Source organism: Dasypus novemcinctus, chromosome 10, assembly GCF_030445035.2.
Source record: "Dasypus novemcinctus isolate mDasNov1 chromosome 10, mDasNov1.1.hap2, whole genome shotgun sequence".
NCBI lineage: Eukaryota > Metazoa > Chordata > Mammalia > Cingulata > Dasypodidae > Dasypus > Dasypus novemcinctus.
The window spans coordinates 25935951-25960856 of NC_080682.1; the positions used below are offsets into that span (position 1 = coordinate 25935951).

At 33.1% G+C, this 24906-nt stretch overlaps 1 protein-coding gene across 1 annotated transcript; it reads right to left on the minus strand.

Moving 5' to 3' along the window:
- Nucleotides 1-744: 744 nt before the first annotated feature.
- Nucleotides 745-1692, minus strand: LOC101411896 (olfactory receptor 8H1-like). The gene has a single exon (XM_004475130.1). The coding sequence runs from the start codon at nt 1690-1692 to the stop codon at nt 745-747; it is 948 nt and encodes a 315-aa protein (XP_004475187.1).
- Between the last annotated feature and the right edge of the window lie 23214 nt (nt 1693-24906).

Genomic DNA, 24906 nt, shown 5'->3' on the forward strand with positions numbered 1-24906 from the left:
TTCACTTTGCTCTAAGATCAAATATTGAAGTACTCTTTTTCCTTTACTGTTTGTTTCTTTATTAATCAGATTTGATGAAAATATTCATGAACCACTAGCAAAAACTGTTATAACAAAAGCTATTGTGTATTCAACATTTTGTAAGAATATAAGCATTTGGATGATTATGGTCAAAATACCATAGTACTACATAATTCCATTTGTTATATAATTTCTTCTTAAAAATAACTCTCTGGATATAGAATTTTCATCTGGATTAGCTGAGGAAACTAGATTTCAACTTTCAGTAAATTACTAAAGAATATACAGCTAAAGAGCTGACAGGTAGAGAAGCTAAATATTAGTCCAAAAAAGTATTCTTTACGACTATGCTAATTTTCTTAACTAGAGAATTAATTGAATAATTTCTGAAAGAGCTCTCCATCATAAAATTCTCTGAAATTGGATATACATGGAAATTTCTAGAACACAGTTTGAAAAATAACATGTATTTTATCTCAAATTAGTAGTCCTTAAAATCACATATATTTAAACCACTGTATTAACACATATTCCATGGCTTCCATTTACTATGTAGTTTTGTGAAAACACTTTCTTGGATATGTTCCAGAGAATGCATGGCACAAATAGATGATGCAACAGAAATGCAAAGTAATTAAAGGATGCTACTTTATATAGAAAGAAATTAAGTAAGTGCCAAAAGAAAAAAAAAAAAAAGATGCACTTACATATTCAGCATTACCATCACTTCAATTGCTTGGAATCTTCCCTCTTCTGGATGACTCTAATGAGAGCATTTTTGACCTCTTTGTTCCTAAGACTATAAATGAGAGGATTCAGCATGGGGATCACCATAGTGTAAAGCACAGAGACCACCTGATCTCTGCCCAAGGAGTAGGACTTCTTTGGTTTTACATAAGTAAAAGTTGTAGTGACATAATAGAGTGTGACTCCCAGGATATGGGATGAACAAGTAGAAAAGGCTTTGTGCTTTCCTGAAGAGGAATTAATTTTCAGGATAGTAGACAAAACAGATATGTAGGAAAATGAAATTGTGCTAAGAGTCATCATTACATTGAAACCAGCACAAATCATTATCATCATTTCAATGTCATGAGTGTCAGTACAGGATAGGGTTAAAATTGGAGTTAAGTCACAGTAAAAGTGATAGATTACATTTGAGCGACAGAAATGCAAACTGTTCATGAAAAGAAGGTTGACTAATGATTCAGTAAAACTAATCATGTAGGAACCAGATATGAGGGTGTGGCAGAGTCTCGTGGACATAACAACTGGGTAGTGAAGAGGGTTGCATATAGCTACATAGCGGTCATAGGCCATTGATGAAAGAAGGAAAAATTCAGTAACAGAGAAGAGGATAAAAAAACACATCTGTGTGAAGCAGCCCACGAATGAAATATTCTTGTTGGAAGTCAGTAAGTTCTCTAAGGTTTTAGGTATGATGACCGTTGAGTAACTGAGGTCAAGGAAAGACAGGTGACTGAGAAAAAAGTACATGGGGGTGTGAAGCTGGAGGTCCAGGCGAATTATAAGTATCATTCCTGCATTTCCTAGCAGGGTAATAAGGTATATCAGGAGAAATAAAGTAAAAAGGAACTGCTGGAGCACTTCAGAGTCTGTCAAGCCAAAAAGGATGAAGTAAGGCACATTTGTGTTATTCCTTCTTTCCATCGTAGCAATCAAGTGTTATATAATGTTGAGAAATCAAAGGTGATATTTAGGATAAATGACTTCTAAAAGATTTTTTTCAATTGGAAAGATGGCTTTTTAAAAAATTCAGCCTAATGATTCTGGAAAAATCAAAAAAATAGTAATTTGCAAAAGAGGTCTTATGAAAAACTTAGTTTTCTGCCAAATATAAATGAGGTAAAAATCAACATTTTAGAAATTATGTTAGACTCATATATTTATATGTTCTTATATATTGCATACTTAGAATGAATATGACACTTATAAATACTTCCCTTCTTTAGCACATTTATACAGGTGGAAACATTATAATATATATTATTATTATTATACACATTTTTAGATGAGAAAAATAAAGACAAAAATTTAAGTTCCTTACCCAGAGTCACAACTATTATGTGGCTTTGGTCAGGCAATTTTACCAATTTTGATTGTGTTCAGAGATTAAGTTTATAACATTATTTTCCTATTTACATTTAATCTTAGCAAATAAAAAAAGGCTAGGTATCAAATAAACAAAGATAATTTTTATGCATTTAGTGTTCTTTTCTCTCCGCTATGATTTAGTACAATTGACAGATAAGAAATTAAAACCTTATGTGTATTAATATTAGAGAGCACATATTACTATTATCAGATATATCTCAAAGATTATTTAATCAAATGTCTTCCAACAATTATATTTTCTATGTATGTACATTATTGATGTCTCCGATTCCATCAATTCTATATTTCTGACTCTATATATTCTAGCATTACCTAGGTAAGGCCTACATATTATGCATATATATATGCAAAGCCTCTAATAATTACCCAGTGTTTTTAGACAAGCTAAAGTTCTCTATCTTTGAGATTAATACTTACATTGAGTCAAAGTTGTTGAAAAACTTCTTCCAGTTTTATCTGTCTAGAAATATTGGAACCACAAATTTTTCTCTCATCAAAAATGGCTAAATTATTGAAGGAACCTGAAATTTTTGTTATATAGTATTTTTTCCTTTGCGGTAAGTGATGTTTAATTTTTAGCACATGATTTTTCTTTTGAAGTAAAATAAGTCAAACAAAAATTTTGTTCAGGCTCTGGTCAAATAGAAAGTTCACTGGTTTGTTACCTAGTGTGAGCATATCGGGAGGTACTGTGGACATGATCAGAGCTGCCTCTCCCTTGTTTTTCACCCTGATAATGTCAAGGCACCACTTATATTGAGGATTGCAGATAATGTAATATGTGGTCATCTCTGGGACTAATTTTCAAAGAAACTGCTTGACATGATGCCAAGAATGAGTTAAAAAACAATTCCATCTGTGTCTGGTTTGTAACAGAAATTTGCCTTCCCCTTAGAAGCTACATAATGTTGAAAAGCATTGTTGGTATTCCTTTGTGATGTTCTAATTTATGACTGGGTAAAAGAGTAGGTATTTCTAGAGAAATGCTTAATTAATCTGTGACTGAAGGCCAGATCATTAAAGACTAGGGTTATAATAGCATATTTTTCAAAATGATTATAATTTTATATTTAAAAGTATAACTGTATCATTGCAATGAATATGATTCATTATGCAGAAATTATTAAACAATAAAATTCAAAGAGAAAAATGTAAATCATTCATAACTGTTGTTATTCTTTAGATGTATTTTCTTCCAAATATTTGTGCATATAATTCTTCTTTATCTTAATGATTATGTGTTTATATAATTTTATCACAGCTGAATTCTCATTTTTATTTAAAAATTTTATTAAATATTTACTGTACACCTTGACTTATGTTAAAAAAGACACTTGTAAATTCCACAATTCCAAGAATTCTGCATTGACTGGTACAACATAAGCAAGTTCTTCCTAGGAGTATGCGCCAGATGATAAATGGGCATTTTTGAGAAGGGATCACAACAAGTACACAGTGGAGTTTCACCATGCAGTTTGGGGATTACCAACTAATTCATCACCCTAGCAGATGTATTGAATTCAGCAACAATGTTTGTGCAATTTCTTTTATTATATTAGGGTATCTTTTTTATTATATTAAAGGAAATAAGAGAAAAAAAAGTAAAAATCGTTGCTGAGATGAGTAAAGGTTTTATTATTTTATTAATGGCCCAAGCTTGCTTCCTTTATATACAACTAGATGAAATCCATTATTGTGGGTTTTTCATTAATTAATAATAATGAAATCAATTTCCATGTAGATTTAGAAGCAACTGGTAGATAAAAAACTGTTTATATGGCAGAATTTCAGGAGATATGTGATGATTTGGATCAAAATTTCAAAATAGTATATCACATATATGATGAAATTTTAAAATCCAAATCAAGTTTATATTTTCAATTATTTTTCCAATTTTATTGATATATATTAATAAAACATAAATCCACCCATAGAGAATAATCAGTGGTATTTGGTGTAAACACATTTGTGCATTCATCACCCCAATCATTCCTGAGCACTATTATTATTCCAATGATAATAATAAACAAAAACAAACAAATCTCATCACCTCTCAATTTCTCCATGCCTCACTTCTAAATAGAGCTGCTATTTTTTTCCTTCTCTCTAGTATATTTGTATTTATATTTTATAAAAAGAGTCATATATACAATAACACCCACATTTGTGTTTTACATAAGGTTTTGTTATCTTACAGAATACTGTGTTACAGTTTTTATCTTTCCTTGTATTACTTTTCATGACTTTAGACTCCCTTTCAACCACTGCCATACTCGTACAATATTATTGCTAGTTCAAACACCATGATATTCTCTATCGTATCTATTCATTTCCAGAGATTTACAAACTTTTTTTTACCAATTTTGCACAGATTAATACTTAATTTTTCTATCCCTACCCTCCTCCTATTTTCTGGTGACCTGAATTCTAATTATTAACTCCATGAGTTTACACAATGTATTTGTTTCATAATAGCACAATCATATAGTATTTGTCCTTTTGTGTCTGGCTTGCTTCACTCAACATAATGTCCTCCAGGTTCATCAATGTTGCTATATGCTTCATGAATTCAATTCTTCTTACTGCTGCATAATATTCCATTGTATGTACACACCACAATGTATTTATCCATTCATCAGTTGATGGACACCTAGGTTGTTTCCAACGTTTGACAGTCATGAACAATAATGCTATGAACATCAATTTCAGACATCTGTTCATGTCTCTGCTCTTCGTTGTTCTGGGTATATACATAGTAATTGTATTGCTGGGTCACATGGCAAGTCTCTATTCAACTTCCTTAGGAAATGCCAAACAGTGCTCCTTAGTAGCTGTGCCATTCTGCATTCCCACCAACAGTGAATAAGTGTTTCTATCTCTATACATCTTCTCCAGCATTTACAGATTTCCAACTTTATAATGGCGAGCAGTCTAATAAATGTGAAATTATATTTCATTGAAGTTTTGATTTGCATTTGCCTGATCTCTAGTGATGTTGAACATTTTTTCATGCATTTCTTTACTATTTGTATTTCTTCTTTGGAAATTTGTGTTTTCAAGACTTCTGCCCAATTATTAATCAAGTAGTTTTTATTATTGAATTGTATGATTTTTTTGTATATCATAGATTTTAAACTCGTATCAGATATGTCATTGCCAAATATCTATTCCCATTGAGTCGGCTGCCTTTTCCTCTTTTGCAAAGTCCTTTGTGGTGCGAGAGTTTTTAATTTTGTGGAGGTCCCATTTATCTATTTTTTTTCTTTTGTTACTCATGCTTGTGTGTAAGGTTTAAGAAACTACCACCTACCATAAAATCTTGAAGACATTTTCCTACATTATCTTCTAGGAGTTTAAAATGGTCACTTTTATATTTAGGTCCTTGATCCATTTTGAGTTAATTTTAATAGGGGTCTTCTTTCTTTATTTTGGTTATGGCTATCCAGTTCTCCTGGCACACTATAATGAATAGATTTCTGGCCCAGCTGGAAGGACTTGACTGCCTTGTCAAAAATCACTTGACTGTGGATGAGAGGGTCTATTTCTGAGTTCTTGACTCAATTCCATTGGTTAATGTATCTGTGTTTATGCCAGTATCATGCTCTTTTTACCTCTGTAGCTAGGTAGTGTGTTTTAAAGTCTGGAAGTGGGAGAGTTCCAAATTCATTCTTTTTAAAGATCTTCTTAGCTATTTGTTATCCTGTACTCTTCCAACTAAATTTGATAATTGGTTTTTCCAAATCTGCAAAAAGACTGTTGGCATTTTTAGAGGGATTGCATTGAATCTGTTAATCAATGTGGGTAGAATTGACATCTTCATGATATATAGTTTTTCAATCCATGAATATGGTATGTGCTTACATTTATTTAAGTCTTCTTCAGTTTCTTTTACCAATGTTTTTTTCAGTTTTCTGAATAAAGATCCTTTATGTCCATTGTTAAGTTTTATTCCTAAATATTTAGTAGTTTTAGCTGCTATTATGAAGAGAATTTTTTTCCCAATTTCCACTACAGATTGCACAACAGTTCTGTATAGAAACGCTAGTGATTTTTGCATATTAATCTATTATCCCTCCATTTTGCTGAACTTGTCTGTTCTAATGGCTTTACTGTGGACTTTACAGGATATTCCAGATATAGTATAGGATCATATCATCAGCTAGTAGTGAAAGTTTTACTTCATCTTTTCCCATTTGAGTGCTTTTTATTTCTTAATCTAGCCTAATTGTTCTAGTTAGAACCTCTAGCACAATATTGAATAAGAATGGTAATAGTGGGCATCATTTTTCCTGATCTCAGCTGGAAAGTTTTCAGTCTTTCAATATGAAGTGCTATGCTGGCTGTAGGCTTTTCTTATATGCACTTTACCATATTGATAAAGCTTCCTTCTTTTCCTATCTTTTGGAGTTTTTTCTTTTTTAATCAACAAAGGATGAATTTGGTCAAATGCCTTTAAAGTGTCAATGGAAAGGATCACAAGATTTTTCTTCTTCAATTTATCAATGTCGTTATACTATTTGATTTCTTTTGTTGAACAACACTTGCATACCTGGGATAAAACCCAATTATCATGGTATACAATTCTTTTTAATGTGCTTTTGGATTCTGTTTGCAAATATATTATTGAAGATTTTTGTATCTGTATTCATTAGAGATATTTGTCTGCAATTTTCTTTTATTGTAGTATCTTTATTTGGTTTTGGTATTACGGTGATATTTGCTACATAAAATGAGATTTGTAGCATCCTTTCTTGTTCAATTTATTGAAGAGCTTGATCAAATTTGGTATTAGATCATCTTTGAATGACAGATAAAATTCACCTGTGAAGCCATATGGTCCTGAGCATTCATCTTTGAGGGGTTGTGATAACTGTTTAAATTTCTTCACGTGTGATTGTTTTTTTCAGGTCTTCTATTTCTCCTAGGGTTAGTGTAGTTGGCTTGTGTATTTCTAGGAATTTGTCCATCTCCTCTACATTGTTTAGTTTTTTGGCATATAGTTGTTTATAGTTCTCTTTTATGAATTCTCTTATTTCTGCAGGGTGAGTCATAATGCCCACCCCATTATTTCTGATTATATTTATATGCGTCTTCTCTCTATTTTTGTCAGTACAGCTAAGTGTTTGTTGATTTTGTTTACTTCTGAAATAACCAATTTTTGGTTTGTTGATTCTATTGTTTTTTTGTTTTTGTTGTTGCTCTCAGTTTCATTTATATCTGATCTGATCTTTACTATTTATTTTGTTTAGCTTGGTTTGGTTTGCTCTTCTTTTTCTAGTTCTTCCAGGGGCACAGTTATATCATCATTTTGGCTCTTTCACCTTATTTAATTTAAGCTTTGAGGCCTATGCACATCCTTCTCAACACTGACTTTGCAGTATCCCATAGGTTTTGATATGTTTTGTTCTCGTATACATTCATCTCAAAATATTTGTGAATATCTTGTAAAATCTTCTATGATCCCCAGATTATTTAAGAGCATGTTGTTTAATCTCTATATTTATGACTTTTCCCTTTTTCTATACATTACTGATTTCCAGTTTCATTCCAATATGATCAGAGAAAGTGTTTTGTAACTTTTTGATACTTTTAAATTTGTTGAGATTTGTCTTTGACAGAACGTGTGGTCTATCTTGGAGAAGGATGTAGGAGCACTTGAAAGTATAGCCTCCTGCTATGTCTGTTAAGTCTAGTTCATTTATCATAATATTCAAGGTCCCTGTTTCTTATTGATCCTCTGTTCAGCTCTTCTATCCAATACTGAAAGTTGTGTATTATTGTAGAGTTATCTATTTCAGTTTTGGTATTTATATATCTTGGGGAATTCAAGTTAAGTGCATAATATTTAGTATAGTTATTTTATCTTGGTGAAGTCCCCTTTTTATTTCTATAATATATCATACATAAAACATAATATATAATTTATATTGACCCTCTTTACTTTTATAACAGTTTTACATTTGAAATCAATTTTTTCCACATTATTATCACTAATCCAGCTCTTTTGTAGTTACTATTTGCACGTAATTCCTTTTTCTAAACGTTTCACTTTTAACCTGGTTTTGTTATGTTTGAGATGAGTCTTCTGTAGACAACAAATAAACATATTTTTATACATTCTATCAGTCTATGTCTTTTGATTGTAGAGTTCAATCCATTAAAATTCAATATTATTACAGTAAAGGAATTACTTAACTTCACACATTTTGTCCTTCGGCTCTCTGGTGTCATATAGTTCTGTTGCATGCCTTCTTATCCTTTAGTTTATCCTTCCTAATAATCTTCATTTCTAAACTCTGCCCCAAATCTCTCACCTTTGAATTTTTTTTTTTTCTTTCAGGCTACAACACTTTCTTAGTATCTCTTGTAATTCCAGTCTTTTGGTAAAATATTCTATCCATTTTTGTTTTGTTGTTAAGACTTTGAACTCACCCTCATTTTTGAAGGACAGTTTTGTTCAATACAGAATTCTTGGCTGGCAGTTTTTCTCTTTCAGTTCTTTAACTACATGACATCACTTTCTTCTCACCTTCATGGTTTCTGATGAGAGGATAACACTTAATCTTATTGAATTTCCCGTATATGTGATGCTTTCCTTTTCTCCTGTTGCTTTCAGAATCCCCTCTTTATCTTTGATATTTGTTATTAGTAATAGTAGGTGTCTCTGGTTAGGTCTACTCAGATTTATTCTGTTTTGGGTAAGTTCTCTTTCTTGGATATTCATATTTATGTTTTTCATAAGGGATGAGAAGTTGTTGGTCATCATATCTTAAAATATTTTTTTCTGCACTTTTTCCATTCTCTTCTCCTGAGATACCAGTAGTAAGAATATGTGTTCTGCACAGTCATTCAATTCCCTGAGACTGTTCCATTTTTTCCATTCTCTTTTCTTTCTGCTTTCCTGTTGTTGTTGTTTTTTTCCATTTCAGACGTCCTGTTTTCAAAATCATTAGTTCTATCTTTAAGTAGTTCTAATCTGCTTCAATGTGTCCCTAATATTATTTTAATGATTTTCATTGCCAGAAGGTTTGTTATTTTTCTTTGCAGACTTTCAAATTGTTCTTTACACTCACTCAGGGGCTTCTGAACATACTTTATCTCTTTAGTTATATTTTCTTTCTATTCTATAAAATGTTTTAGGAGATTTGTGAGATTATCATTGATTAATTATCTTAATTCCTAAATCTTTTCAGGATATTTGGTTTGTTCATCTGGCTATATCTTCTCTTCCTTCTTCCTAGTTTGGCTTGTAATTTTTTGCTAATATCTTTACTTCTGAATATGTTGGTGAGTTTATTCTGATGACCAATTTCTTTTTTTTGCCAGTTATTTTTTTTCACTACTCTTTGATACTTGTTTCAACTTATCCTAGTCTTTAAAATTGCCAAGCTTAATTTTCCAAAATCATGCCAGGGCCTCACTAATGGGGTGCAGACCTTCTCCCAGGGGTGGGATAAAGAGATCTCTAAAAACATTTTCTTTCCATGTAATTTCTAGATGGCCAGCAGATGGCACTCAGTCTAACTATCCATTGAATATTTAAGGAGATAATAGCCAAGAATTTTCCAAACATAAGAAAAGACATCTCACTCCAGGCCAGGCACATGATCTGATAAATCTCTCTTGCTGTACAAAGTTCTTTCTTTCTAAAACAAGACTGTGAATGCAAGTTTGAGAACATTTAGTAGCTATCTCCAAAATTACACTGTCTTCTCTTAGCAACTTAATCAAATTTGCTGGCAACATACTCCATTCAAAAATTTCTGCAATTAATGTATTTTAAATAAATAAAGTTATATAGTATGTTTTCAACACTGATAGGAGTAGATGATTTTGCAGAAAAAAAGTCGTATATAAAATGGTGATTAAGAATGAGAGCTCCATAGTCATTCTGACAGGGCTTAAATTTGAGCTTGACCTTCAAGCGTCATCTGACCATGAACATGTAATGTAAACATTCTACATCTGTAAAATTCAGCCATTGAAATATATTTACTGAGATACATTCAAGGTTTTGAGGATCTGTGCATACTGAGGTTTCAATGCATGGTAAACAGAGAGTAAACAAAAGGCATAATCAAAATATACACAGTGCTAGATAAAGATAACTGCTATAGAAAACAAATGCAGCATTGATGAATGATGGGGCAGATCAAATATTAAACAAGTGATGGTCTTATGAGGAAGAGAATGAGAAAAGACCAGTCTGGGTAAAGAGAATTTCAGGAAGAAGAAAAATTGGAAATATTCCAGGCAGCATCAGAATTAATGAGAATAGTTCTGATGCTGAAAAAATAGGGTGAGTAGGTCAGTGTGGCTGTTCCAAAAGGCATATGATGGGAACAATGCTAAACGTGATACTTTCATAAAAGTAAGGAGTGGGGCAAGATCAGATTTGAAATGTAGGTTCTTGCGTAAAAAAGCTAATTTTGACTTCTAATTTTATGGCAAGACTTGCAGGTTTTTTTGAAGAGAACTGTCATGATACAACCTATGTTCTAGCAGTATCACGTCCCCCTACATTGACTTGAAGTTAAGGGGCATAATGCAGCAGAGAACTATCTAAAAGAAAGTGGCAATCATATAAGTACTGAGATGATGGTTCTTTTGGCTAGTGTGATAGCAGAGGATGGGTTGAGATATAGTCACCCTCCAAAAATGTCCTGTACAAAGAATCATGAGAATATGCTGATGGATTAAATATGAGATGTATGACAGAGAGAAAATTTCAGGATGACCCTTACGGATTTGCCTGAGTAATTTGCAGTAAAGCTTTTCATTACTTCATAAAAATTTTAAATACTTTATGTATCTACCTGAGAGTTATCTTATGAAGATATTCCATGTTAATTATATGCCTAAAGTCCTTTGATTATTGTCTAGGACTCACTATGTGGTTAGGAAATAAAATCCATTTTTTTACCTTTTTAATATAACATCAATCATATCCATATACTGTTCATATTTTGTCATGTTCATTCCAAGTTTATCATTTTTTAAAAATACATCAACTTTTACAATACATAGTATTGAATAAAAACACATGCAATGCATGAAAGGATTTTGTCTTAAAAACACTACCACCTTTTCCATAAAGAATGATATGCACTGATATTAATAAGGAAAGTAAAGGGACAATGTCAGTTTTTCGCATTGCCTAAAGTTTTTATTGTGTTTATTTAATAACACCATAAATCTTCCTAGAATATATTTTCAAAGGACAGGGTAGTCTGAATTTAATTAAAACCTAAGGAATGCCTGAAATTACTGTTGTCCTTAAATAAAACATTTGATAATCATTGCCAACAAAAACCAAGAGGATACATTTTCAAAATTATAGAAACATACATAAATGAAAAAAAGGAAAGAACAGTTCCCCAAAATGACCCAAAAATGTAAAATGTAATAAAAGATACAGTGTGTGTACAAGATGTGAGAATAATTTAAAAGGTATAGTATTAAAAAATAAATATTTATCAAAGATTGCTAAATGTAAATAAAAGATTTGTAATAAACATGGATTCTAGACAACTAAGATTACAGAAAAAAATTTTAACTTTGTTGTTTTTATTGATATTATATATATAAAGTTAAAATTTTATAGGAATTCAGGATATAGAGGATAATAAAACATATTTTACTTATTTGAATGACTAGTGATGAACTTTTGAGAATTCACGAAAATTTTTATCCTAAAAGAGTTGAACTTTAATATTTCAAAAATCAGTTAAGAAAATGAACAATGTAATTCTATAATTGAAAGGTAAATATAAATTTAAAAAATGAACATCTTGTGAAGGCAAATATATATATATATGCACACACATAATATAATAAGAATTGCTTAAGTTTAAATTAAATAAAAAATATAAGAACATGAAGAAACTATATTTTCTTAACTATAAATTGAATAGTAGTGAAATTAAAAATTGCAAATCCAGAATATGTGAAGGCACTTTTAAAAAGAAATAATAGTTATTGTTTAAAATGTAAAGGATTCATATTTGGAATATAGATTTGCTTGGTATATTTTATATATAAGATTTGTTGAAGACCATGAACAACGCTCTCAAAATGACTAGGATATTTCTATTTTATTTAAAAATATTTAAAATATTTTCCAGAATTTCTTCAATGTACACATACAACTTTTTCTGTAACTGAAATGTATCACAATATTTTACTCTGCTCTGAGAGCAAATATTGAAGTGCTCTTTCTCCTTTTTAAGCTGTTTGTTTCTTTATTAATAAGATTTTCCAAAAATATTCATAAGCCACCAGTATAAATTGTCATAACAAAAGTTATTGTATATTCAAAATTTTCTAAGAAGGAAAGCATTCTGATGATCATGGTCAAAATTTATTCATACAATATTAAATTCTTTCTGTTTCTCACATGATTTCTTCTTTAAAATAAACAAATAGATATACGATTATTTGTATGCTTTAACTGAAGAAACTAGAAAAAAATTCAGTGAATTACTAAGGAATATACAGCAAACAGCTGACATATCGAGACACTAAATCCTGGATTTTCTAGTCCCAAAAAAGTACTCTTTAAGAATATGATAAATTTCTGGCCTACAGAATAAATTGAATAATTTCTTAAAAAGTTCTCCGTAATAAAATTCTCTGAAATAGGAATATGAATGAGAATTTCTATAATACAATTCGAGAACAAGAACACTTTTTTTCTACTTCGCAGTAGTAGCCTTTAAAATCACGTATATTTAAAATATACGATTAACACATATTTAATGGCTTCCAATTACTATGTAGATGTCAGAATTCTTAGATACATTTCATTGAATGCAGGGTCTGATAGAGGATGGCTCAACACAAATACAAACTAATTAAAGAATGCTAGTGTAATTAGAAAGAAGCAAAGTAAACACCCAAATAGAAAAGAAAGAACAGATGCACTTAAATGTTCTTTAAATGTTCAGCATTACTATCATTCTATTGCTCCCAAACTTCTCTCTTCTGACTCTAAAGAGAGCATTTTTTCACCTCTTTGTTCCTAAGACTATAAATGAGTGACTTCAGCCTGGGGATCACGGTGGTATAAAACACAGAGGTCACTTGATCCTTTCCCAAGGAGTAGAATTCCTTTGGTTTTAAATAAGTAAAAATCGTAGTGCCATAAAAGGTTGTGACTCCTAGGAAGTGGGAGGAACAGGTAGAGAAGGCTTTGCACTTTCCTGAAGAGGAATTGATTGTCAGGATAGTAGACAAAATGGACACATAGGAAACCGAGATTGTGCTAGGATTCGTTTAAACTAGCGAAAATGAATATCATTATTTCAGTTTCGTGTGTTTCTGTGCAGGACAGGGTGAAAATTGAAGTTAAGTCACAGTAAAAGTGATAGCTCACATTAGAGCCACAGATTGTAAACTATTCATGAAAAGAAGGTTGGCTATTGATTCAGGAAAACCAATAAGGTAGGACACAGTGATGAGAGCATAGAGGTGTGTCCTGGGTATAACAACTGGGTGGTGAAAGGATTGCAGAGAGCTACAAACAGTCATAGGCCATTGAAGAGAGAAAGAAAAATTCAGTGGCACAAAAGAAGAAAAAAAGTAGACATCGGTGTGAAGTCGCCAATAAATATAATAGACTTGTTGGAGGTCAGTAAGCTCTCTAAGGCTTTTGGTGTGATAAAGTTTGAGTAACTGAGGTCAAGGAATGACCAGTGACTGAGGAAAAAGTACATGGGGGTGTGAAGCTGGAGATCCAGATGAATTATCAATATCATTCCTGCATTATCCAGCCAGATAATCAGGTATATCAGGAGAAATAATATAAAAAGGAACCTCTGGATCTCTTCCAATTCTGTGAACCCAATGAGGATGAAATCCATCACATTCAATTTATTCCTTCTTTGCATAATAGCAATCAACTTGTTGCAAACTGTCGAGATATCAAAAGTGATACTAGGTATGAATGACTTCAAAACTGTTTTGTTTTTTTTTTTTAATAGAAAAGATCTGGCCTTTTTAAAAAGTCAGCCTAATAATTCTAGAAATTTATAATAAATAGTTGTTTGCAAAATATGTCTGAAAGAATCTTAGTTTGTCAAGTATAAATTAGGCAAAAATAAATATGTGGAAATTATATAATAGAAACTCATATATATGTATATATATATAGAATAATTAGAATGAACATGACACTGTTATAAATACTTGCCCTCATTAGTACATTTCTCCAGCTGAAAATATTATACGTAAATATTACTCTTGTACAAATCTTTAGATGAGAAAAAGGGCACAGAAAGTTAATTACCTAGAATCACAACCATTAAGTATTGTTGATCCATTGATTTTACCAAGATTAATTGTGTCCGAAAGTCAAAGTCAGAACAATCTATTTCTACTTGTATTTAATTTCAGCAAATCAAAAAACATTGTATTCATGTTATAGCAATGATAGTGTTTTAATGCATCGTTAATTTTTCTTTTCTATTCAATATGATTTAGTAAAAATGTCAATTCAGAAATTTAAATTTTATGTTTATTAATATTAGAGAGCATACAATACTATTAATTATCAGGCATGTTTTTAAGAGATTATTGAATCAAATTTCTTCCAAAAATCATACTTTCAATATGTGTACACTGATTGATGACTCTGATTCCACCAGTTTTATATTTCTGTTTCTACAAATCTTAACATTACTTAGGTAAGGCTTATATGATATGTATATGTATATGCATATTCTTCTAATAATGTCCCCCTTTTTTGACATGAACTAATACACTGGAGCTTTGAACTTTGAGATTAATACTTTCCATGAGTCAAAGTTGTTGAAAAATTTCTTCCAGCATTATCTGACTAGAAATTTTTCAACCCCTAGTTTTTCTCTAAACTAAAATATGAAATCCTTCTAAGGAACATGCAATTTCTGTAATAAAATATTTGTTTCCTTTAAAAGAACTTATGTTTAAATTTTAGGACTTGATATTTTCTGAGGTAAAATAAATCAAATAAAAATTTTGTTCAGGTTCTGGTCAAATGGAAAGTTCACCTGGAAGCTATATAGTGAGCATACTGGAAGCTACTGTGCACTCAAGCAGAGCAGACTATTCCTTGTTTTTGCACCTGATAATATCAAGGCATCTCTTATGTTGAGGATTGCAGATAATGCAACATTTGCTCCTCTAGGGAACTAATTTCCAAGGAAGATTGCTTGATATGTTGCCAAGGATAAAAGTTCAAGGACTAATGTATCCAAGTCATGTTTGTAACAGAAATTTGCCTACCCCTTAGAAGCCACATAATGTTGAGCAGGATTATTGGTGTTGGTTAGAGATGTTCTAAATTATGACTGGGTAAAAGAGTAGCAATTTCTAGAGAAATGATTAATTAATCTGACTACAAGTCCAGATCATTAACAACCATCGTTATAATAACATTTTTCACAATGAAATAATTTAATATTTAACAGTGTGACACTATCATTTTACTGAACATTATACAAAAATTACTAAACAACAAACTTTGTGCATATAATACATCTTTATATTTATGTTTATGTGTTTATATAATTTTATTACGGCTGCATTTTTTCAGTTTTTTAATTTATATTTGCAATTTAGTTTTATCAAGTATTTATTATAGAGCTCGACATAGGTTAAAAAAGACTCTTGCAAAATCCAAAATTTCAAGCATTTTTCACTGATTGGTGTGACATAACTAACTTCTTTCTAGGATTGCTGTAGACCAGCGATATTGACCAGACTCAGACTTTGAATATAGTTCCAATTGAGAGCTTTATTAGCTGCGTGATGACTGTTCATCCTACACAGAGGAGAGGACAGCCCCAAGTTTCAGGGGAGGGGTGGTTTTATAGCTTTTTAGGAAGGGGGGCATTTACTAATAAGCGAGCAAGCAAGCAGGCACAGAAGCGGAAGACTGCGGTTAGCTGAAGATAGCGTATCTATTTTTTTCTTTTTGAAAGGCCTCTTCTTGTGAGCAGTCCCATGTTATTTATTGGCACTCTCCTTACAGGCTGCCTTAAGTTATTTATTGGCACTCTCCGTGGCAGCAGCCTTAAGGTATTTATTTATCTGAAGGTGATGTGGGCTATGGGTGGGAGGCTCTTTGTCTCTTCAAAGATAACCTAAGCTGTCTAACTTGTGGGTATGAGACCACAAGAGGCTGCAGTCCTTCCTTGGTGACCATGGCAACGACTCCAGTCCCAGGAAACAGTTTAACAATGCAAGGTCTACAAACTTTAAATATTCAGGGGAATTGCAAACAAAATATGCAAAAAGCTTGTCTAGAATGTATGAAGTCCATGCTAAAAGCTTACCTAAGATGTGGGACATACATATATGCTAATTCATTTTATTGAGAACTGAAACAAAGGGACCATTTAACCTTTCCTCTCTGTATAAAAGAAACTCGAAAGTCTTGTTTGAGGCTCGGGATTGAAACAGAAAGCTCCCAAGTCCAGCCTGCCATCAATAAACCATTTTTCCTTCTCAAAATCATTCCTGAGTCCTGGCCTCTCTATACGCAAATAATTGAACCTGTCTCAAATTCTACAACAAAGGCACTTGCAATTCCTATTTCTTAAGGTAGTTCTATTCCTATTTTCCCAAAGTGGCCTTACCCTTACAGGATATGCACCAGCTGATGAATGGGCATTTTTGAGGCATCACAAGGAAACATGGAATTTCTCTAGTTAGATTAGGGAGTATCAACTAATTCATCAACATACCAAGTATATTGTTTTATTCAGCTACAACATTGCTTTTATTATTTTAGTATACTATCTTTTACTATGTTAAGAGAAATAGGAGAGAACAAAGTAAAAATCATTACTGAGATAAGTAAAGTTTTTATAATTTTATTAATGACCTAAAGATTTTTCCTTTCGTATACAACTAGATGAAATAGATTCTTGTGAATCTTTCATTACTTATTGATAATGATATCAATTTCCATGTAGATTTAGAAGCAGGTACCAGAAAAACTGTATACATGGCAGAATTTCAGAAGATAATCTGATGGTATGGAATTACAAAAAAAAGTTCTATATGCTTGATGAACTTTTGAATGTACAATTATTCAAATCATCAAAGAGTCTAAAATAAAGAGAAAATGCTTATTGGCATTTAAAAGGCCAGCATTAATGAATATCACAACAGGTGACCATGGGTTTTAATATCTTCCATGTCACTATCACCCCAATAGGGTCTGCTCACTCCTTGAATATCACCATGAGGGAGTTTGTTTTCCAGTACTGGAATCATTTTATAGTCATTAAGCATAATTTTAAATAATATAAGTAATAGTCAAAGAGAATAATTTTAAAACTTTTATGAGTAACCTTTTTTGTCAAATTTTTGCCAGTGGGATTACAATATATGATCTTGTTAAACGGAATGATAAATGAGTTTACTAACTATCTTGATTTGCCTGAGCTTCCATGTTATCCAGGGAGCTATAAAAAAGAAGCTAAAGTAAGCTGAAATACCAATAGTCCTTTGCAGTCCTTATTAAAGCCTCTGTCCCAGCCTGAGAAGAAGAAATGTAAGACAGTTCAAACTGATCCCAGCAAGGCTTGCAAATCTTCACCACAACCTTACAACAACATCCTGCTTGGTGATTAACAAACTGGGCCCTAAGGACATCCTGTTCAAACAACCCCATAGTCTTCTAAAGCATATAAAGTGAATACCAAGAATAAATCATGACCCCCTTATCCCTCCTTCCTACTCCATTACCCAAATACATTCCCTTGCTCTCAGGCAGTCATATAAGCTGCCTCCCAAATCAAGCTTTTTAGAGAAATCTTTTTTAGAGCTGTTCCTGCATTAATGCAACTTTAGCTAAATAAACTTACTTTGCACCCCCTTTTTAAAGTCTGCTTGTTTTACTTTCAGCACAACAATCTCAAATAGTGAAATTATGTTGAGAGAAGATGAGGAATAAGAAACTGAAAGGAAACATGACTGACCAACATTTCAACAAAATAAGAACTTTGTCCCTGACAATTATTCGATGTCATTCTTTTATAAATTATATTTCTGCTGTTAAGTCTGTCAAGTTTTGATATGATTTGAAGCTTTGATAAGTAATTTTCTAATTTTCTGGGAAACTGGCTCTATTGTTATTTTATTCTCTCACATCTCTGGAATACAAAGGCCTAATTTTCTATTTACTTTGTATATATGTGTTTATATTTACAGATATACATTTTTACATTCTTTATTCAGCTATTTCTCATTGATATCATATAGTTGGGTCTTACTTTGTAATAGCAATTACAGTTCCTTCATTTGGAGTGTTTATGCAACTTACTCTTAAAATAATTATTTTTGTGGTATTTTCAATTTATGACATATTGAAGACAGGCTGGGGTGGTCCTTGGCTGTGTTTATTTGCTGGGCAAGGCAGAAGAGACAAACACACATAAGTAGAAAAGGAAGGAAAAGTGTGTTCATTTGTGCTAGGAGACTGGCAAGATGTAATCTCAAGTGTTTTTCTCAAAGCTTTTATTCTGGTTGAATCAAAGAAAGTTAATAATTCCAATGACATTTCTAAGAAGGATCTGAAAAATTAGTTGTTGCATCATCACTTGATCTTAAAAGATACATGGTGCTGAAGCCAGCTAGTAAGATAGGGAATCAATAGACAGTTCCAGAACCTGGCAAAGAGTCCACATGCACATCAAAAACCCCAAGATGGCTGCTAGAAGACAACTCCCTCCCCCAAGATTCTGCCATTCAGAAAAAAAGATTTCCTCTGGAAGCCAGGGGAAGCCCCAGGTATTTCTCTAGGACTTTATCAGTGGGCCCTCCTAGGGGATTTATGGGTAAAGTAATCAAACAAAATAGCAAATAGCTGGAACTCCTCCCCTGCTATTAGCAAAGGGATGGGATAATTAATGGCTCAAAAAGCATGTGGAAGGCCTGAACTCTCTCACTTTTGGATCCCTGCTCTTGCCTTTCCCGTGTCCCAGTGCCGGTCCTGTTGCCACTCCGTGTACATGTTCCTGCCCCCTCTGCCCTCCACTCACCATTTTTCCTCTGCCATGATGGCCATGCAAATAAAACCTGGGCATTTATAATCTATAATGGGAAATTATTCTCTATAAGTCAGTCAGCTTTATCACTTTTCAGACCCTTTCTCTCTACCTGGGACCCATGATCTGTTATTTTCTCCCATTTCTCTTCTCTCCCTAAGCCTAATTCACCTGACATGCTCTTGAAATTTATTTCTTCAGCATAGTCAAGGTCCGAGACAAAATCTGGTAACAGTACCATTGGAAGGGTTATTTTGGCATAAATGATAAGGATGTGGAGGTGTTATGGATGTGAAGGTACTGATAAGGGCAGATGTGAAGATACTGTTATAGAATTTGAGAGAAGTTCAATTATTTGCATATAGAGAGGCCAGGACTCTGGAATGATTTTGAGAAGGAAAAATGGTTTATTGACAGCTGGACGGACTCGGGAGCTTCCGGTTGCAAACCGGAGCCTTGAACAAGACTTTCAAGTTTCTTTTATGCAGAGAGGAAAGTTTAAATGGTCCTTTTGTTTCAGTTCTCAATAGGCTTGAATTAGCATACATATCTTCTACATTTTAGGTAAGCTTTTAGCATGGATTTCAGACATTTTAGATAAGCTTCTTGCATATTTGGTTTGCATTTCCCCTGAATACTTAAAGTTTGTAGACCTTGCATTTTTAAACTGTTTCCTGGGATTGGAGTTGTTGCCATGGTCACCAAGTACAGGACTGCAGCCCCTTACCCTATCATGCCCACAAGTCACAGACAGCTTAAGTTATTTCTGAAGAGACAAAGAGCCTCCCACCCATAGCCCACATCAATACAACTGCTGATGTGAATAAAGATAAGAGCAAGGAAGTGCATTGTTATGCATTTTTAATGTAACTAAACCTATTTAATATTAAGTCTCTAGCTCTGCCCACCCCTGACATGTGAGGAAAAGTTATATTGAATTTCTTTAACATTATAATGTACAATAAAATACCTTAATATTTATGCTTTGCTGGATATTTCTAGTACTACAATATAATTTTATTATTCCGGCAATTCTCTCTGGGTTTCTTTTTGTTTAATATAATATTTAATCTTAAATATTATTTCTCTGAAGGATTTTTAACCACAGTTCATTGAATTATATCATTAATGTTTTCTCTGGGGATAAAATTTGCATCTGTAAATTGCCTTTTTGTTATTAACATTGTTATGATCCCTTCTAGGAAAACAAGATGGCGACATAAGAAATTCCAATTTGTGTTCACTCACAGAAATTTTGTAAAATGTACACCTAAAGGCCAAAATCTTTCCTCAAAATTCCAGAAAACAGTTAAATGATTTCAGTAACAAGGTAAGTGCTAAATCAGGAAAACATAGCCTAAAACTTGTAGCACAAGATCACCCCTTACTGAACCCTCAATACAGTGTGGAGTAGAACTGAGCTCTTTCTGTGCATAGCTGACTGTTTTGGAGGGAATAAAGTAACTCCTAAGGGCATAATGGAGTGCATTTATGGGGCTTCCAATCTTCCAGTGACAACCTGAAGCCTGACCCAGGAATCACATCTCCCTGTTGCTCTTCCCAGAACTTGCCTTGCAGGCAGAAACTGCTTGCAAATAGTTAAAACAGTATAAGAAGCCATCAATTCAATTCAAAACTGCCTGGGGTAAAGGATTCCTGGCTTTCAGATTTACAGTACAGCACATTGAAGGGGAGAAATTCTATTACACAGGGATAGGGATGGAAATCCAATCCTAGTAATCCAAGGACTTTCTAAAACACTGAAGCAAGTACAGGAGCAGACACAGGTTTAGCAATAGAAAGGAACTCTCACTTTTGCCTCAGGATAAGATTCATTATAGGAGAGCTAAATTGTCAAGGACAACATAAAACAATGAAGCAAATTTGGAATGATGGTAAAAGGAGTTTTTTTGCATTCATTTGTTTTTTGTTTTTGTTAGTTTCTGACACTCCTCGATATATTTGGCATATAAACACCTGGATAAAATCTTAAGAAATAGGTAACTCAATAAGACTCAGAAAAAAAGAAAGGAACCAGAGGAATATCCAAAAATCTAAGGGCAGAAAACTTCTCTAAATCAAAGGAAGTCATAAACAAACATTTAAGAAGATCAGAAACAAGAAACATGATAGACATGAGAAGAACCACACCTGGACAGCAAAACTATAGAATGAAATGATGAGGACAGTGTTCTGAAAGCTAGAAGAGAAAAGCAACTTGTTACATAAGAAGAAATGCCTATAAGATTAAGGGTGGATTTCTCAGCAAAATCCATGGGGCATTAAGGCAGTGAGATGACATAATTAATTGCTGAAAGAAAACCATTTATACAGAGAATTTTTATGTCTGGCAAGAGTGCTGTAAAGATAAGGAAGAGATTAAGGTATTCCCAGAGTAACAAAAGCTGAGGGGGTACATCACTGTTAGACCTGTCCTATAAGCAATACTACAGGGAGTTTTTCAGATCAAAAGGAAAGGAGACTAAAGAGTGGATGGAAAAGGGACCAGGAAAGTGTTGGATTCTTCTAGATTCTTGGCTATGTCACATAAAAGAATTTAAGAACACACCAGTTGAGTTAGGCTAGTAAAAGTAATTTATTGGGAAATGGGGGGAAAGATCAGAGCTTTCTGAGAAATGGGAAAGACAGAAATATGAACCAAGATTTAATGGGGGCTCCTCTAGGCAGAGAGAGCAAGATTTGGCTTGTGTGCCCACCTTTTAAGCTATTAATTTTTCCTCCCATTGCTAACGCTGAAAGGTGGGTCCCCAGATGTTGTTGGTCACCTCAACAATGGTGGGGACCAAAGGAGAGGTTTGTTTGGAATATCTGGGGCCCCCCCTCAGCCCGGAAAGTGTCCCAACTGGGAATTCATGTCATGGTAAAGGACTCGGTGGGGTCTTGCAGTATGTTGTCTGTCAGCCATGTTGTAGCTCATCTTCTCCTCCTTTCCCTGTACTAACCTGCCTCAAAAGCAGCATATAGGAATAAAGAATTCTGGTAATGGTAACTATATGGGTAATTATAAATCCCCATATAGTATTTTTTGTATGTAAGTCCATTTTTAAAAATTTAAACAGTTTCTAAAAAGTGCATGCTTGAAAAATAATGAAATTTCTACAGTTTAGGATATTTAATGTGTAAAGATATAATAAATAACAATTCCAACAAAAGAAGTGTTGGGATGCTGGCGTATAGGAACAAAGTTGGTAAAAAATCAAATGTGATTTATAAGTTTTAGATCTTTGCCTTATACCTTAAGAGAACAAAATAGAAAATATCTGAAGAGTAAACAGAGGAAATTAGTAGGGACTCAAAATCCTAGAATATGGAAAATTAAATAGATGTTGCTTTCAGAATGCTCTAGTTCTGGGCATCTAGATTCTTGATTTATATCACATAAAATAATTTAAATCGATGCTATAGAATAGGCATGGATGTAAAGAGTTTATTAAGAAACAACAAAAGAGTACAGAATCCTAGACAAGAACAGCATGTTTTGTTACAGGTTGAGTATCCTATGAGGGAACCCAGTTTAGGACTTTTAAAACCTTTCCTCCTTCCACTACATAATGTTGGGGAGGGCCTTAGCTATTTGCTCTTCTGAATGATTGCCTTACAATCCCTGCCTTTAGCTCTCAGGGTCCCAATGAGAAGGTCTGTTCGGTGCTGCCCAGATCTTTTCCTTGACCACAGAAAGAGTTGAAAATGAGTCTCATGGACAGAGTATCACAGAATTTTTCTGACAGCCTTCCCATCAGGAGGTTTCTGGGCAGAGTCTCACAGCATGTGGACTCCTGGTCATATCGTCTACCAGCATGTTTTCTGCTGGCCTTGTTTAATGTCTGGTATACAGCTTTTGACCCAAATCTTCCCTTTCCCTATACTAACCTGACTCAGATATCACAGTAGACATTAATGGAAAATTTCAGGACCAAAAATGGTGTAAAACAGCAGTGGACAAATAACAAAAATGCCAATAGAAATTTCTGCATTATCTGTAACTAGTTTAAATGCAAATGGAATAAACTCTACCTCAAAAGGCAGATTGGAAAATGGTTAATACTATATGCTTTTTACAAAAAATTCAAATTAAATTCAAGGGAACAATGTATTAGTCAGCCAAAGGGGTGCTGATGCAAAATGTCAGAAATCTGTTGGTTTTTATAAAGGGTATTTATTTGGGGTGGAAGCTTACAGTTCCCGGGCCATAAAGTATAAGTTAAAACTCTCACCAAAGTCTGTTGCCATGTGCTGGAGCAAAATGGCTGCCAATTTGCAAAGGTGCAGGTTTCCAATTCCTCATAAGGCTCTGAGGTCCCAGCTTCTTCCAATATCTGTAGGCTGGGATAAGTCTCATCTCTTTCCTGGGGCTCATTCTTCTCTGGGCTCACCTAATATGTTCTCTCCACAAGATTAGCTGTAGCTATCAGGCCCATGGCTCATGTCTCTTCCTGGGAACTCTGCCTTTTCTAGTGGAGTCTTCTTTCTTTCCTCACATATCTGCTTTTTTTGGGTGATTACTTCCCATGCTCCAGTATCCAAACTCCAACTTTCTCATCTGCCATGCCATTTTCTCTGTGAGTCATGGCCCAAAAAGTAGATGCAGACTCAATATCCTACTGATGTTGGTACAATCAGACTTAACCAAGTAAAAATGAAACATCTGACATTAATACAATCTAATAAACCAAGAGGAACAGACCAGTTTACAAACATAATTCAATACCTATTCTTGGAACATGTAAATAATGCCCAACAGATACACACAACTTGTTTGAAATTGAAAGGATACAAAATACACTGAAAATAGTAACAAAAACAAGATTAGCTAAACTAATAGATAAAATAATCTTGAAGTCCAAAACTGTTAAAAGGGACAAATGAGTATATTACACAGGATGAACTGGTCATCATTGAAGAAGATGTAAAAAATACAAAATACATATGCATTGAAACATAAGAAACCACAATAATGAAACAAATATTTACACTTTTGAAAGCAGAATAGTTGGTCTTATGGTCTAGTAATAGGCATTAAAACATAACATTTAATAATGGTAAGAACATAGCAGATTGATAAGAATAGGAAGACAAGAGCAATACTGTAAACAATATAGAGCTAAGAGATATATGCAGATCACTTAAACCAAGACCAAAATATACATTCTTCTCTAGTGCACACAGGTCATTCTAAAAAAATATAGACCACACACTAGGTCAGAAAACAAGTCAATAAATTTAACAAAATTGTAATCATATGAGGGCTATTCTCTGACAACATTGAAATGATGCAAGATAACAATACCAGAGCAACAACTTCTTTCATCATTCTGGCACATTTATTGCATTTGGTGAACACATTTTGGAGCACTGCTGCACCACATGGATTATGGTGGGGGTGGGGTATGTGGGAACCTCTTATATTTTTAATGTAACATTTCTTGTGACCTATGAATCTTTATAAAATGACAATTTAATAAAAAAATAAAAAATAAAAAAATAAAAATATATCAATACCAGAGGTATAAATGGAAATTCACTGATATGTGAAAATTAAAAAGTATACTCTTAAACAATCAATGAGACAAAGAACAAATCAGAAACACAATTAGGAAACATCTTGAGGTGAATGTGTCTGACAAATCCAAAAAGAGAGAGGATGAACATAATTAAAATAAGAATTAAATGGGAGGAAATTACCATCAAGCCC

Excerpts from the sequence above, each read along its gene's own strand:
- LOC101411896 (XM_004475130.1), bottom strand. The coding sequence starts at position 1,692 with ATGGAAAGAAGGAATAACACAAATGTGCCTTACTTCATCCTTTTTGGC.